Source organism: Mus caroli, unplaced genomic scaffold, assembly GCF_978045245.1.
Source record: "Mus caroli unplaced genomic scaffold, Mus_caroli_1 scaffold_12, whole genome shotgun sequence".
NCBI lineage: Eukaryota > Metazoa > Chordata > Mammalia > Rodentia > Muridae > Mus > Mus caroli.
In genome coordinates, this window is record NW_028227267.1 from 60,877,453 (window position 1) to 60,889,828 (window position 12,376).

Genomic DNA, 12,376 nt, shown 5'->3' on the forward strand with positions numbered 1-12,376 from the left:
ACCAGTTCTAATTTTTTTTAAAGATTTTTATTTTATTTTATTTTATTTTATGTAAGTGAGTATATTGTAGCTATCAGACCCACCAGAAGAGAGCATCGGAACTCATTACACATGGTGGTGAGCCACCATGTGGTTGCTTGGAATTGAACTCAGGACATCTTAAAGAGCTGTCAGTGCTCTTAACTGCTGAGCCATCTCTCCAGCCAAGGGTTTTAATCACCCATTTCTTTTTCTTTTTCTTTTTTTTTTTTTTTTGAGACAGGGTTTCTCTGTATAGCCCTGGCTGTCCTGGAACTTTGTAGACCAGGCTGGCCTCGAACTCAGAAATCCACCTGCCTCTGCCTCCCGAGTGCTGGGATCAAAGGCGTGCGCCACCACGCCCGGCTTAATCACCCATTTCTAAATCTTGAGGTTTGGTTGTGATTTTGAGTGTGCATATTTTGTGTTTGAGGCCAAATAAAATTACTGAAAGTTTTCATGCTGACCCCTCCTTTCCTTGACCCACATCATCTCTTATTGCATCTCCTCAGTGCTCACCCATAGTAGAACTCAATCCATTGCCGTCATTTATTAGTTGAGTAGATTTTGATATTCACTGATATATAAAGGTAGAGCATACTTCCAATATGTATTTATATGTCTTACATAAGGAAGTCCATTTTGCTTTCCTTAAAAAGTATTACATGTGGGCTGGAGAGATGACACAGTGGTTAAGAGCACTGATTCCCAGCAACCACATGGTATCTCACAACCATCTGTAATGGGATATGACGCCCTCTTCTGGTGTGTCTGAAGACAGTGACAGTCTACCCACATACATGGAACAAATAAATAAATCTTTTTTAAAAAAGTATTGCTTGTATTTATTGGGGAGCAGCACGTGTGGCACAGCACATGCAGAGGTCAGAGGACAACTTGTAGGAATCAGTTTTCTTCTTCCTGAGGGCGAAACACAGGTCATCTGCTTAGATGGCAGGTGCCTTTACCCTCTGAGCCATCTTGCCAACTCCCAGTTTGCTTTTTACTTACATGGTATTGCTAGTTTTTAGCCCCTGATCTGGAACGTTGGGCCACAGTCAGACAGAGGAGTCCAGAGAAGTGTAAACTGCTTCCATAAGCAGTGTAGATAAGTGAGGGGTTGGAACTTGAAAACAAGACCACACATTACCTGCAGATTTTAAAATAGAAAAGTGAATATGGGGGCTGGTTTGATGGCTCAGTGGGTAAGAGCACTGAGTTCAAATTCTGAAGGTCCTGAGTTCAAATCCCAGCAACCACATGTTGGCTCACAACCACCCGTAATGAGATCTGATGTCCTCTTCTGGTGTGTCTGAAGTCAGCTACAGTATACTTATGTATAATAATAAATAAATCTTTGGGCCAGAGTGAGTGGGGCCAACCGGAGTCAGTGGGGTTGACAGGAGCAAGCAGAAGTCCTAAAAATTCAATTCCTGTCAGGTGGTGCACGCCTTTAATCGTAGAACTTGGGAGGCAGAGGCAGGCGGATTTCTGAGTTTGACGCCAGCCTGGTCTATAGAGTGAGTTCTAGGGCAGCCAGGGCTACACAGAAAAACCCTGTTTCAAAAAAACCAAAACCAAAGTCAAAAAAAAAAAATCAATTCCCAACAACCACATGAAGGCTCACAACCATCTGTACAACTACAGTGTGCTCACATAAATAAATACATAAATAAACAAATAAATAATTAAATAGATAAATAAATAAAAAAGAAAAGTGAATATCATAAGTAAGTTATTATCTTCCTTTATAAAGTGGGCACTAGAGGTGTTGAGTCACTTAGGGCTAGCTTTTTTAGTGACAGCCTGGTAAGAAGAGGAAGGGTCTCTGTGTTTGGGTGTGGGCAATCTGGTGTGGAAACCAGAAAGGCAGAATACCAAATGGGCATCTCTGATACTTCACTCACAAGTGCAAGATCCATTTCCTCAGACAGCATATGCGTTACATAAAGGGAGTGTCCCAGGCCCTGCCCGTATTTTAATATGAAGTCATTGGGGTACAAGCCACAGCCGATTTGTACATCGAAGAAAGACTTGTTTCAAATGATTGCTCACTCTTACAGAGTGACTAATACACTGGCTGAGTAAGCAGAGGTGTCAGCTGTTGATAGTTAATATCATGAATAATTTGATGTGCATCCTTTTTGGGAATACTGACCTATAGTATTTTGGGGGCCTTTAATATTAATACAGTATATTTCCTGCCCCCCCCCCTTTTTTTTTTGAGACAGGGTTTCTCTGTGTAGCCTGGGCTGTCCTGGAACTCACTCTGTAGGCCAGGCTGGCCTCGAACTCAGAAATTCCCCTGCCTCTGCTGGGATTAAAGGCGTGCGCCACCACGCCCGGCAAAGTTTTTTTTTTTAAGATTTATTTATTATTATACATAAGTACACTGTAGCTGACTTCTGATTCACCAGAAGAGGGTGTCAGATCTTATTACTGGTAGTTGTGAGCCATCATGTGGTTGCTGGGATTTGAACTCATGACCTTCGGAAGAGCAGTCAGTGCTCTTACCTGCTTGCTGAGCCATCTCTCCAGCACCCCCCTCCCCTTTTTTTTTTTAAAGGTTTAGGAATATATCAAAGTACCCATGGCCCTGAGGATTATAAAGCCTGCTTAGTCATAACACAAACTTAATGTATTACTGAAGGTTTCTAATTGGTTGTCAGACATAGTGTTAATTCTCAATCTTGTTACTTTAGGTTTCATTGTGAATAAATGTGCCCATATTATTTATTGTAATACTGATTAGTATTTGGGTATGTTTGAACCATTTTAAGTGTCGTGGTCAGAGACATTACGGACATTTCACATTGCGTTACCATCACCACCATCCATGAGCAGAGAGAACCTTTTTACATTGTAAAATTAGGTATGGTGATGTATAACTAATTCCAGCAATTGGGAGGTAGAGACCAGAGGCAGAGGCTGGAGGATTGCTGCAAGTGTTTTAGCCAGCTTGGGTTACAGTGTGAGGCCCTGCCTCTCCTCCTGCCACCCCCCCCAATAAAGCACCTCCCCAATAAAGCACCCCCCCCCCCCCCCGCAATTGTTTAACTCTTAACTCTTAACTCCTATCCAGCCTGCTGAACCTGCCATTCTTTTTTCCCGTCTGTGAATCTGACTCTGGGACTCATGTAGGTGGAATCTTCTGGTACTTCTCTTTCTGCCATTACTTCATTCGTGTAACATAGTTACCCCAAGGGTCAACCCTGAAGTGAGTGTGGTGTCACACACCTGTGGTCCCAGCACTTAGGAGTAGAGACCGGAGGATTGGGAGTTCAAGGACAGCCTCAGCTACATATATAGCCTAAGTTACATGGGATCCTGTTTCAAAAATAAATATAACAAATTTGTTTGTTTTTAAAGGCTGAATAATGTTATTCGTGCCGGGTGTATGTATGTGTGTGTTGTCTATCCAGCCATCAGTAATGGATTCTTAGGTTTCTTCCACTTTGGAGATTATGAATAATACTGCTGTGAATGAACTCTGCAGCTTTATTTTCACAGAGGTAGTATATGGCCGTTGTGTTATGTATGTACATGTGTGTGTCAGTGTGTGCAAGCAGAGGCTAGAGGATGATGCCAGGTGTCTTCCTCGCTCACTCTCCACATTATTTTTTGAGATGCAGTCCATCCCTAAGCCCAGAGCGTGCCATTTTGTTGCAAACATGCTAAGCTTTTTAGGTGGGTGTGAGGGTCAAAGTCAGATTCTCGTGTTGAGTAAACCACTTTTACCTATTGAGCCTTCTCTTCATAACCTTAAAATGTTTTCTTGGATAACCAGCCTTCAAGCTCTCCAAACCTCACTGGTTGTTTGGGTGTGTGTCCTAGACTGTAAGCCCTGACACATTCTAAACACTCCTGTGAAAAGCCTCTCTTGATGTCTGTCCACCAGTTGACAGAATTGGGGTGGGAGTTTTATTTGGTAAATACTGAGCTATGGGTGTGGCTTCTCACTCTGGTAATCCCAACATTCCAGAGGCAGGAGGATCCAGGAGGATCGCCTTTCGTTCCAGTCTGGGTTTCAGGGTAAAATGCCATCTCAAGAAAACCACTCCCAACAACAAAAAAAATAAATGAATAAGCAAAAAGCCCTGAGCTAATAAAGAATTGCAGATAGCTAATTATGTGTTAAAGGCTGCATTTGAGTGGCATGTAGGGGTATTTATAAATGTCAGTGTCTTTGGGATAAAGTGAATTCACATTCGATGTTTTAATTACTAAATGATACTTGGTGATGAAAATTTCCAGCTTCTTAATAATACCATTTAATGCTTCCAAAGTATTAATTGCATTTGATGACCTACATGGTGTGTGTGTATGTGTGTGTTGCAAAAGGAGAAGCTGTTACGAGAGTGGGGCTTGCTAGGGAGTTTAAGCACATTCCTGTATCCCAGCACATGGCAAACTGAGGGAAGAGGAGCATGAGTTTGATTCCAGCCTGGGTGAAAGTAATACCTTGTCTGGAAAAAAAATGGTGGCAAGCAGGGCAGAAGCATACAAGTGTGTGGCTGTTGAAGGAAAATGTTTAGATTCCTTGAATTTTCTCCCAACTCAAGATAATTTGCTTGTACATTCTTGGTGAAAATCCAGTTTTGCAGGAGGCATTCTTAGCAAACTCAAAGCTACATGGCCTTTGTGGTGGGCGATGTGATTGTGGGTTCTGAGTCAGTGCTTCCGGAGCTTTAGTGATGTGTTTGTGTAATAGAGATCTGTGTGAGGGGCCAGCTCATGCAGTGTGGTCAGATACCACTGGGCAAGCCTATTAGCAAATCTCCATGCCTGGAGGTGCTCAAGCTCAACCCACAGAAGCAGGGCTCGCTTTACAAAGTTGCCTCCTAGTGCCGAGCCAAGCCCAAAGCATTGGAAGAAAATGCCAAGGCTAACTGGCCACCACAGAGGAAAACCTCCCTTTTTGGAATTAGTCTTTCACATCTAGGTGAAACTGGAGAGAAATCAAAGAGTAGTAGATATGCAAAAGTTAACTTAGGGCTAGCAAAGGAGGAACGGTCTTATTTTGCTATGTAAGTTAAAATGAGTAAAAAATGTGCCCTTCTTTGACATGGAAATACTTTATTACAAATGTTGCATAGACAATTTGGCCAAGCTTATTTGGGAGCTACAACTGAGTCCACAGGGCACAGCCCCTTTCCTGAGAGCTTATCTTTTGGCAGTGGGGAGTAAGGCAGACTGAAGCAGTTTTTTTTTTTTTTTTGTTTTTTTTGAGACAGGGTTTCTCTGTGTAGCCCTGGCTGTCCTGGAACTCACTTTGTAGACCAGGCTGGCCTCGAACTCAGAAATCCGCCTGCCTCTGCCTCCCGAGTGCTGGGATTAAAGGTGTGCGCCACCACGCCCGGCAGACTGAAGCAGTTTTATTCTTTGGATCAGACAAATAGAAGAATATAAAAACTAGAGAACATAAACACAGGCAGAGGATTCTTTTTTAAAAACAGCTGTGCTCAGACACAATTCCCATCCAAACAATGGATCCAGCTTTGTGGTTTGTACTTAGTTCAGCTGTATGCTCAGGAACACATTTTGTCACCCTCAGAAGAAAACTAGACCTGCAGCAGTTGTTCCTTTGCACCAGACACCCCTCATCTGCTTTTTCTTTTGTACATTTCTCCACTTAGGTATGAGATTGAATGGAATCTCATATCATGTGGTTCTTTGTGACTGTCAATTAAAGTTTTTATATTATTATTATTATTGGTGGTGGTATGTATGTATGACGTGTGTGTGTGTGCATGCCATGGTGCATGTGTGGAGGTCAGACTGGTTCTCTCCTTCCACCTTTACATAGGCAACAGGGAAGGAACCTGCATTTTAAGGTTTGCATTTTAAGTGCCTTTGCCAGTTAGCCATCCTACTGGCCTTTGACTATCTTTTTTAGGTCACTGTAAGCCTCAGCCAAGTAGTGGCTTGTATCAGGAGTTCATTCATTTTATTACTTTAAAACTTAGTGTTGTGTGTACTAGCCTGCATATGTGGAGCTGAGAGGACAGCTTTGTGGAGCTGATGCTTTCCTTCCACTGTGGGTTGTTCCAAGGGTGGAATGCAGGTCATCAGGCTTGCCCATCAAGCCCTTTTCCTGCTGTGCCATCTCACTGGCCCTACTCATTTTAATTATTGAATAATGTTCCATTCTGTGGCAATTCACATTATCTGTTTTTTGCTTGTGGACTTCTGGGGTTGTTTCTTTTTCTACTTTATGCAAAACACACTGTCATTATGTTTTGTCTAGTAATTTTTGTGTCGATGCAGGTTTCAGTGCATCTAGAGTTGCTGGGTTGTATGGTGACCCTGCTTAGCCCTGTTAGGAACTGTTGAGCTGTTTTCCCAAGTGACCAGCCCACTTGTGTGCCAGTCACATGCCTTCTGCACATCCTTGCCAACCTTTGTTTTTGTCTTGTTGGCTATTGTTCTCTGAGTGGGTGTCAGGGGGCATCTCACTGTGGTTTGATTCGCCTTTCTGTGGTGTCTAGTGATACCATATGCACCACATGGTGCTGCATGTCTTCCTGTGCTCACTGGGCATTCTTGTACCTGTTTAGAGAGGTGTCCTGGTAATTTGCCCATTTGAAAATTAAATTATTGATCATTATTACTATTGAAGTGTAAGACATTGTTGTTATTATCTAAGACAGTATTTCTTGACTAGGCTGGTCTCTACACCCCTAACCATCTGAGGGTTGTCTTGAACCCCGCTCCATCTGCCTTTTCCCCTAGAGCTTGGTTACCTCCTGCACTTCCATGTGCAACTGAGTTCTCTATATATTCTAGTGCAGGTCCCTTAGTATATAGATGTGCTTGGCAAACATTTTTTCTTTAGTTTTGTATGGTCTTTTCTCTGTGTCATTCCCATCCCTGCCCATGTTGCTAAGGATCTAGGGATTTACTCAGAGTTTCTCAGCTCTTGCCATTACAGCTTCAGGCCCTGCTGTGAACCTTTGCTCTGGGAGTTACTGCTGTCTTAGCAGTGTGAAGATTTTATTTGTGAATGCAGAATGTCTTCCCACTTTTTTAAGTCCTTAACTTTTTCAACTGTGTTTTTGAGTTTTTGTTATACAAATCTTGAATTTAATTTCAATTTATTCCTAATTAAACATTTTTGATGCTATTTTAAGCGCAATTTTTGAAAAATATCATTTTCACATTTCCATTGTTGGTGTATAGAAACACAATGGATACTTCTATATTTAAAAGTATATTATGTACACACACAGTGTATACATACACACACCGCACACACATACAGTACACACACATACACATACATGTTGTTTGATCTTTTATTAGTGGGTCCTATAGGACTTTTCAGTACACAAGGTGGAACCGTCTGCAAATAGAGAATTCACACCTTCCTTCCTTTCCAGTCTGGATGCCTGTATTAGTTTTTCTTGCCTGACTGCTTTGACCAGAATGTCCAGTGCAGAGCTGAGTAGAATTTGAGCGGTAACCAGCCTTGTGCTGATGTTGGGGGTTAAGCTGTCCAGTCCTTCACCATCAAGGTGATGTGATGAGGTTACGCTTTATTAGACTGAGAAAGTTCCTGTCTATTCTTAGTACAGTTTTCACAGAACACTGGGATTTCTGTTAAATACTTTCCCGAAATTATTTATTTCTTAAGCATGATGGCCTTTTTTTTTACTTACTTTTTTTTTTTTCCTGCAGAAATTGACTTACATACCAAATGTGTGGTGGATGTTGAAGCGAACAAAGTTATTCTGAATCCTGTAAATACAAATCTTTCCAAAGGAGATGCCCGGTAAGTTATGAAGCAATACCATATTCACTGAAATCATCACTGGCTCCTGGACAAATGAGGGTGCTCCTAAAGCTACATGGCTACCAGGAGGCTGTTCCCAGGCTGACGATGAGTGAGGGATGTCAGGAGTGCTGCAGATAGCCAGGGGGACAGTGGGGACTCATGACATGTGGGCACTAAGGGCTGAAGTGATGAGGCGGACTTCAAGAAGCTGGTGCTGGCTGATGGACCAGGCAGGTGGGCAGCAGGAGAGGGCAGGAAGGGAGCCTGTGCACTGACTTATCCTGGTGGCTTTTACTTTGGCCATTCCAGGGGCTGCCTTTCTTATAGCCCTCAGAGGGTTGTTTCCTCTAAACACAGGCAGACTGGAGACCACCTAACTTAATTACTGTGCTCTGTTAACTCTTTGAGGCACACCTTGACTGTTAGGCTAAGGATGGATATTTCAGCCTCACTTGTGGACTTGGGCAAATATATGAACCAAAAGAGAAAGAGGGGAAAAGTGAATTGGGAGAGAGTGATGAGATTATGTTTTTCTAAAAAAATTGGAGTGAAATTAATTAGATCAAATAAGCTGGGCTTAGATTATAGCAAGTAGACAAGGAGATTTACATTGTAGCCCAGGCTAGCCTTAAACTTACAGTTTTCTGCTATCTCTTTGAGTACTGGAATTATAGGTGTATGCCACCACACCTATCTCTGCTTGTAGTTTTTGTTAGTTTTTTGATAATTATGAGGTGAATTAGAAAAAAATGGCAATGTAGACAGCAGAGTAAAGTAGGAAAGAAGGGTCTTATGGGGGACATCTCTATGGGGATGCTGTTGTGCTGACCCTCGACTTAGGTCAGGAGGGGAGACTTTCTGCTCTGGTGCCCCATGCAAAGTATGTACTTTAAATATTGTGATAATGTGGCTGTGGCACTTCATGGTGGTCCTTTGGCTTGAGTTCTAAGGAGTGCTGGACTTGGGTTCAGACGTTCTGAATTGAATCCTTCCATAGCTGTAACTGTAGTTTCCCCTCCTCGCCCGCTTAGGGCTTGGTTTTGTAGTCATAGCTATCCTGGAACTCATAGAAATCTTGCCCTAGCCTCCTGAGTGGTTAGGTTACAGGTGTTAGCCATCATGCCTGGCCTGTAGCTATTTATTTTTAACTTATTTGAGGCAATCTCTATGACATCAGATTTACCTATCTCATAGAATTATTTTCCTTTAAAGATCAAATTAGTGTATGGTTAAGCATTTTGTAGTGTTCTGCAAATGTTTATTGCTACTGATGGTGAAGATATGACTTAGTGATATCTTTAGTGATAAGGATTTCTGTTACGTATTGTTACCAGTTACCTCAGAAGCACAGCAGCTTCATACAGCAGTCATCAATTTGTGCGGTACAGGTCACCAGTCAGGGCACAGTGGGAGGATGGTTTGCTCTGATCCATGCTATGTGGGATCTGGCTAGAAGACCTGAACACAGGGTTTGGAATCATCTGGGCGTGGCTTGGTCATCAGGCCTAGTAGTTCATATCCCCTGTTGAATGGAGGTGCCTCTGAGGATATATGCAGGACAGCAATTCATAATCCTGGTAACCAGTTCTAAAATATGTGTCCCAAAGGAGACCAAGCCAGGAGGAAGCATATCTGTGTCCATTGTGTGGGTCATACAGGTTAATTCTATCACATTTTCCTGTTCAAGGCTAGTGTAAGACTCTAGAACCCATTGAGTTTTTATGTATTTATTTATGGTATGTGTAGGGTATGCATGGGTATGCATGCACATAGAGGTCAGAAGTCAACAACCAATTGGAGTTGGTTCTTTCCTTCTTTGTGGTTCCCAGGAATTGAACCCAGGCCACCAGGTTTGGTGGCAGGTGCTCCAGCCCAGTAGCATCTCTGGTTTAGAGAAGCATTCAGCTCTGAAGCCTTAGTTTGGTATGGGACAGGTAGATACAGCCACTGTCTTTTGGAGCAGTCTGTTGGATTGTGGGATGTAGCTGCCTGAGAAGGTGACTAAAAATGGAGGGAGCACACAGAACTTAAAACTCCAGGCTGGAGTTATGGCCCAGTGGTTGAGAACACCAACTGCTCTTCCAGAGGTCCTGAGTTCAATTCTCAGCAACCACATGGTGGCTCACAACTATCTACAATGATATCTGATGCCCTCTTCTGGTGTGTCTGAAGACAGCTACAGTGTGCTCATATACGTAAAATAAATAAATCTTAGGAAAAAACCTCACCTTCTTTAAAAACAAACAAACAAACAAACAGACAAACACACACACACCCTTGAGGGCTTCCAGTGTTGGAGGTTTGTAAAAGAAGGAGCACTTTCCGATTCTATAGATTATTTTGGGTGCTTCTTTTCTCTCATATAGTAAGAATAGAAATTGGACATTACTATTGTAAGAAGGATTAAATATGATTATATGTAATGTTTTTTAGTCAAGTAAAGTTAAGAAACTTGACTTTTGAGACAGTGCATCCCTACATCACTATGTAGCCCAGGCTGGCCTTGAAGTAATTAATGAACTTCCTGCCCCTTCTTTCAGAGTGCTGAGACTGCAGGCATATGCCATCACACCCAGCTTTGAAACATAGACTTTTAAATAACAAATTTTCATTGAAGCATATACATGTACAGAAAAGTGCACAACTTGGTGAGTTTTTATGACTTGGATATCCTTCTACAATTGGCATCATGTAAAGGAAAAAAGCCAGTGTATTACTGCTTACCTAATGAAAGTGCTTGCTACCAAGCCTGCTGACCTGAAACCATGGTAGAAGGAGAGAACTGACTCCTGAAAGATGTTCCCTGACCTTCACCTGTGAAAGAACAGCAAATTAAGTAAAAATGAGAAAAAGAAACAGAATATTGCTAGTGTGCAAAAGACTCACTATTCCTTGCCTGGAACTTAATGGCTAGACCAGGCTGGTCTTGAACTTGTAGTGACCCTCCTGCTTCTGCCTTCTGCTTGCTGAATATATTCCACACAGCTAACTGTCTGTCTTCTTCCTTTTCTCTTCCTTTCTTTCTTTCTTTCTTTCTTTCTTTCTTTCTTTCTTTCTTTCTTTCTTTCTTTCTTTCTTCCTTTCTTCCTTTCTTCCTTTCTTCCTTTCTTCCTTTCTTCCTTTCTTCCTTTCTCTGCCTCTCTGCCTCTCTGCCTCTCTTCCTCTCTTCCTCTCTCTCTCTCTCTTTTGTAATACTTAGTTGAAAAGAGAAAAAAGAAATCTCAAATGTAGTAGTCAGTTGTATATACTAACTTTGTAAATTTGAAAAAAAATAGGAAATCATACATTAGGAGATTAAAATTTAATTTTGGATAAATTTTTTTCTTAAAGATATATTTTTATTTTCCTATGTGTGACTGTGTCTGCTATATGTGTGTAAGTGCCTGTTGGGCCAGAAGAGAATGTCATACCTCTTGGGACTGGAGTTACAGGTGGCTGTGAACTACCCTATGTAGGTGCTGGGAACTGAACTCTGGTTCTCTGGAAGAGCAGCAATGCTGTTCACCATGAGCCATCTCTCTAGCCATTCCTTAAACTTCTACTAATGTGATTAATTATCTTGCAGAGTGCAGAATAATGAATGACAACTTTATAGGATCTGTACTTATAACTAGAAAACTAGGGATTTTCAGTTAACACGGAAGTGTTTGCATCAGAGTTCCTAACACTTGGGAGGCTGAGGCAGGCAGGAGGATTGCCAGCCTGGGCTACATAGTAAGTTAGAGTCTAACCTGCGTTTCATAGTATGTTCTAAGTACACAGTGAACCCTCTAGAAATGTCAGCTGTTACTCTTAGTATTGCTATTATTTTTATATTCTATTCAAGTTGAAGTCCATGCTGTATTTAGTAAGCTATAATAGAGCTTAATAAAGGTGATAAATACTTTAAAAATCAAAATATGTTTAGTATTTAAGAATCTCTGGCTGTCAAGAAGTTACCTAGGTTCTAGAAAATTTGTAGCCTTTTAGGATTAGAAATTTAGGAATAACCCTCACAGTTCTAACTTACCAAGTGCTTTTCTTTAGAACCCCTTCTTAACGAGCAATATGTCTGACCTGTACTATAAGATCTTTCTGATAATGCATTCAGAGATTTTTTTTTTTGTCGATCAGTAGAAGTGCGTTCCTGTTTTCACCTTACTTTACTCAAAGCTAGTTAGTGCTTTCCTTAGTTTTCTAGTAACTAGGAGTGCAAATCATGTGTTGCAGCTTTACAGTTTTTAAACTATTTTAGATATTCTTAAACTATAAACCTTCTAAACAGAGTACCAGCACTGTCATGTGACTAATGCTGCCTCTCTAGACCTCACCCACGTAGACAGACGCTTCCTGTTGTGGCTCTGCCTAGAAATGTTCCTTCGGGTCTGTGAGGTTCTGTCAACTGTTAGTGCTAATGCTGTCTAACCTAACTCACTGGCAAGAACACAGTGTTGGGCTTTTCAACCACTAGAACAAACTTTTTTCAATTGACAGTAGCATAATTGTGGAGTGTTTTTACATTGATCTTTTGCTAATGCAGTTAACAGTAGGTTTTGCATGTATGACTTAATAAATCCTTGAATCATTAAAAAAAAGAAATTTAGG

General features: G+C 41.5%; 1 protein-coding gene across 3 annotated transcripts in view; it reads left to right on the plus strand.

The window, feature by feature from the left end:
* Kif13b (kinesin family member 13B) overlaps window positions 1–12,376 on the plus strand; it is a 159,051-nt gene that overhangs the window by 9,325 nt on the left and 137,350 nt on the right. For all 3 annotated transcript variants that reach the window (XM_021181269.2, XM_021181270.2, XM_029469046.2), the window contains exon 2: window positions 7,696–7,789. In XM_021181269.2, the coding sequence (XP_021036928.1) occupies window positions 7,696–7,789 (94 nt within the window). The remainder of the gene's footprint in view (window positions 1–7,695; window positions 7,790–12,376) is intronic.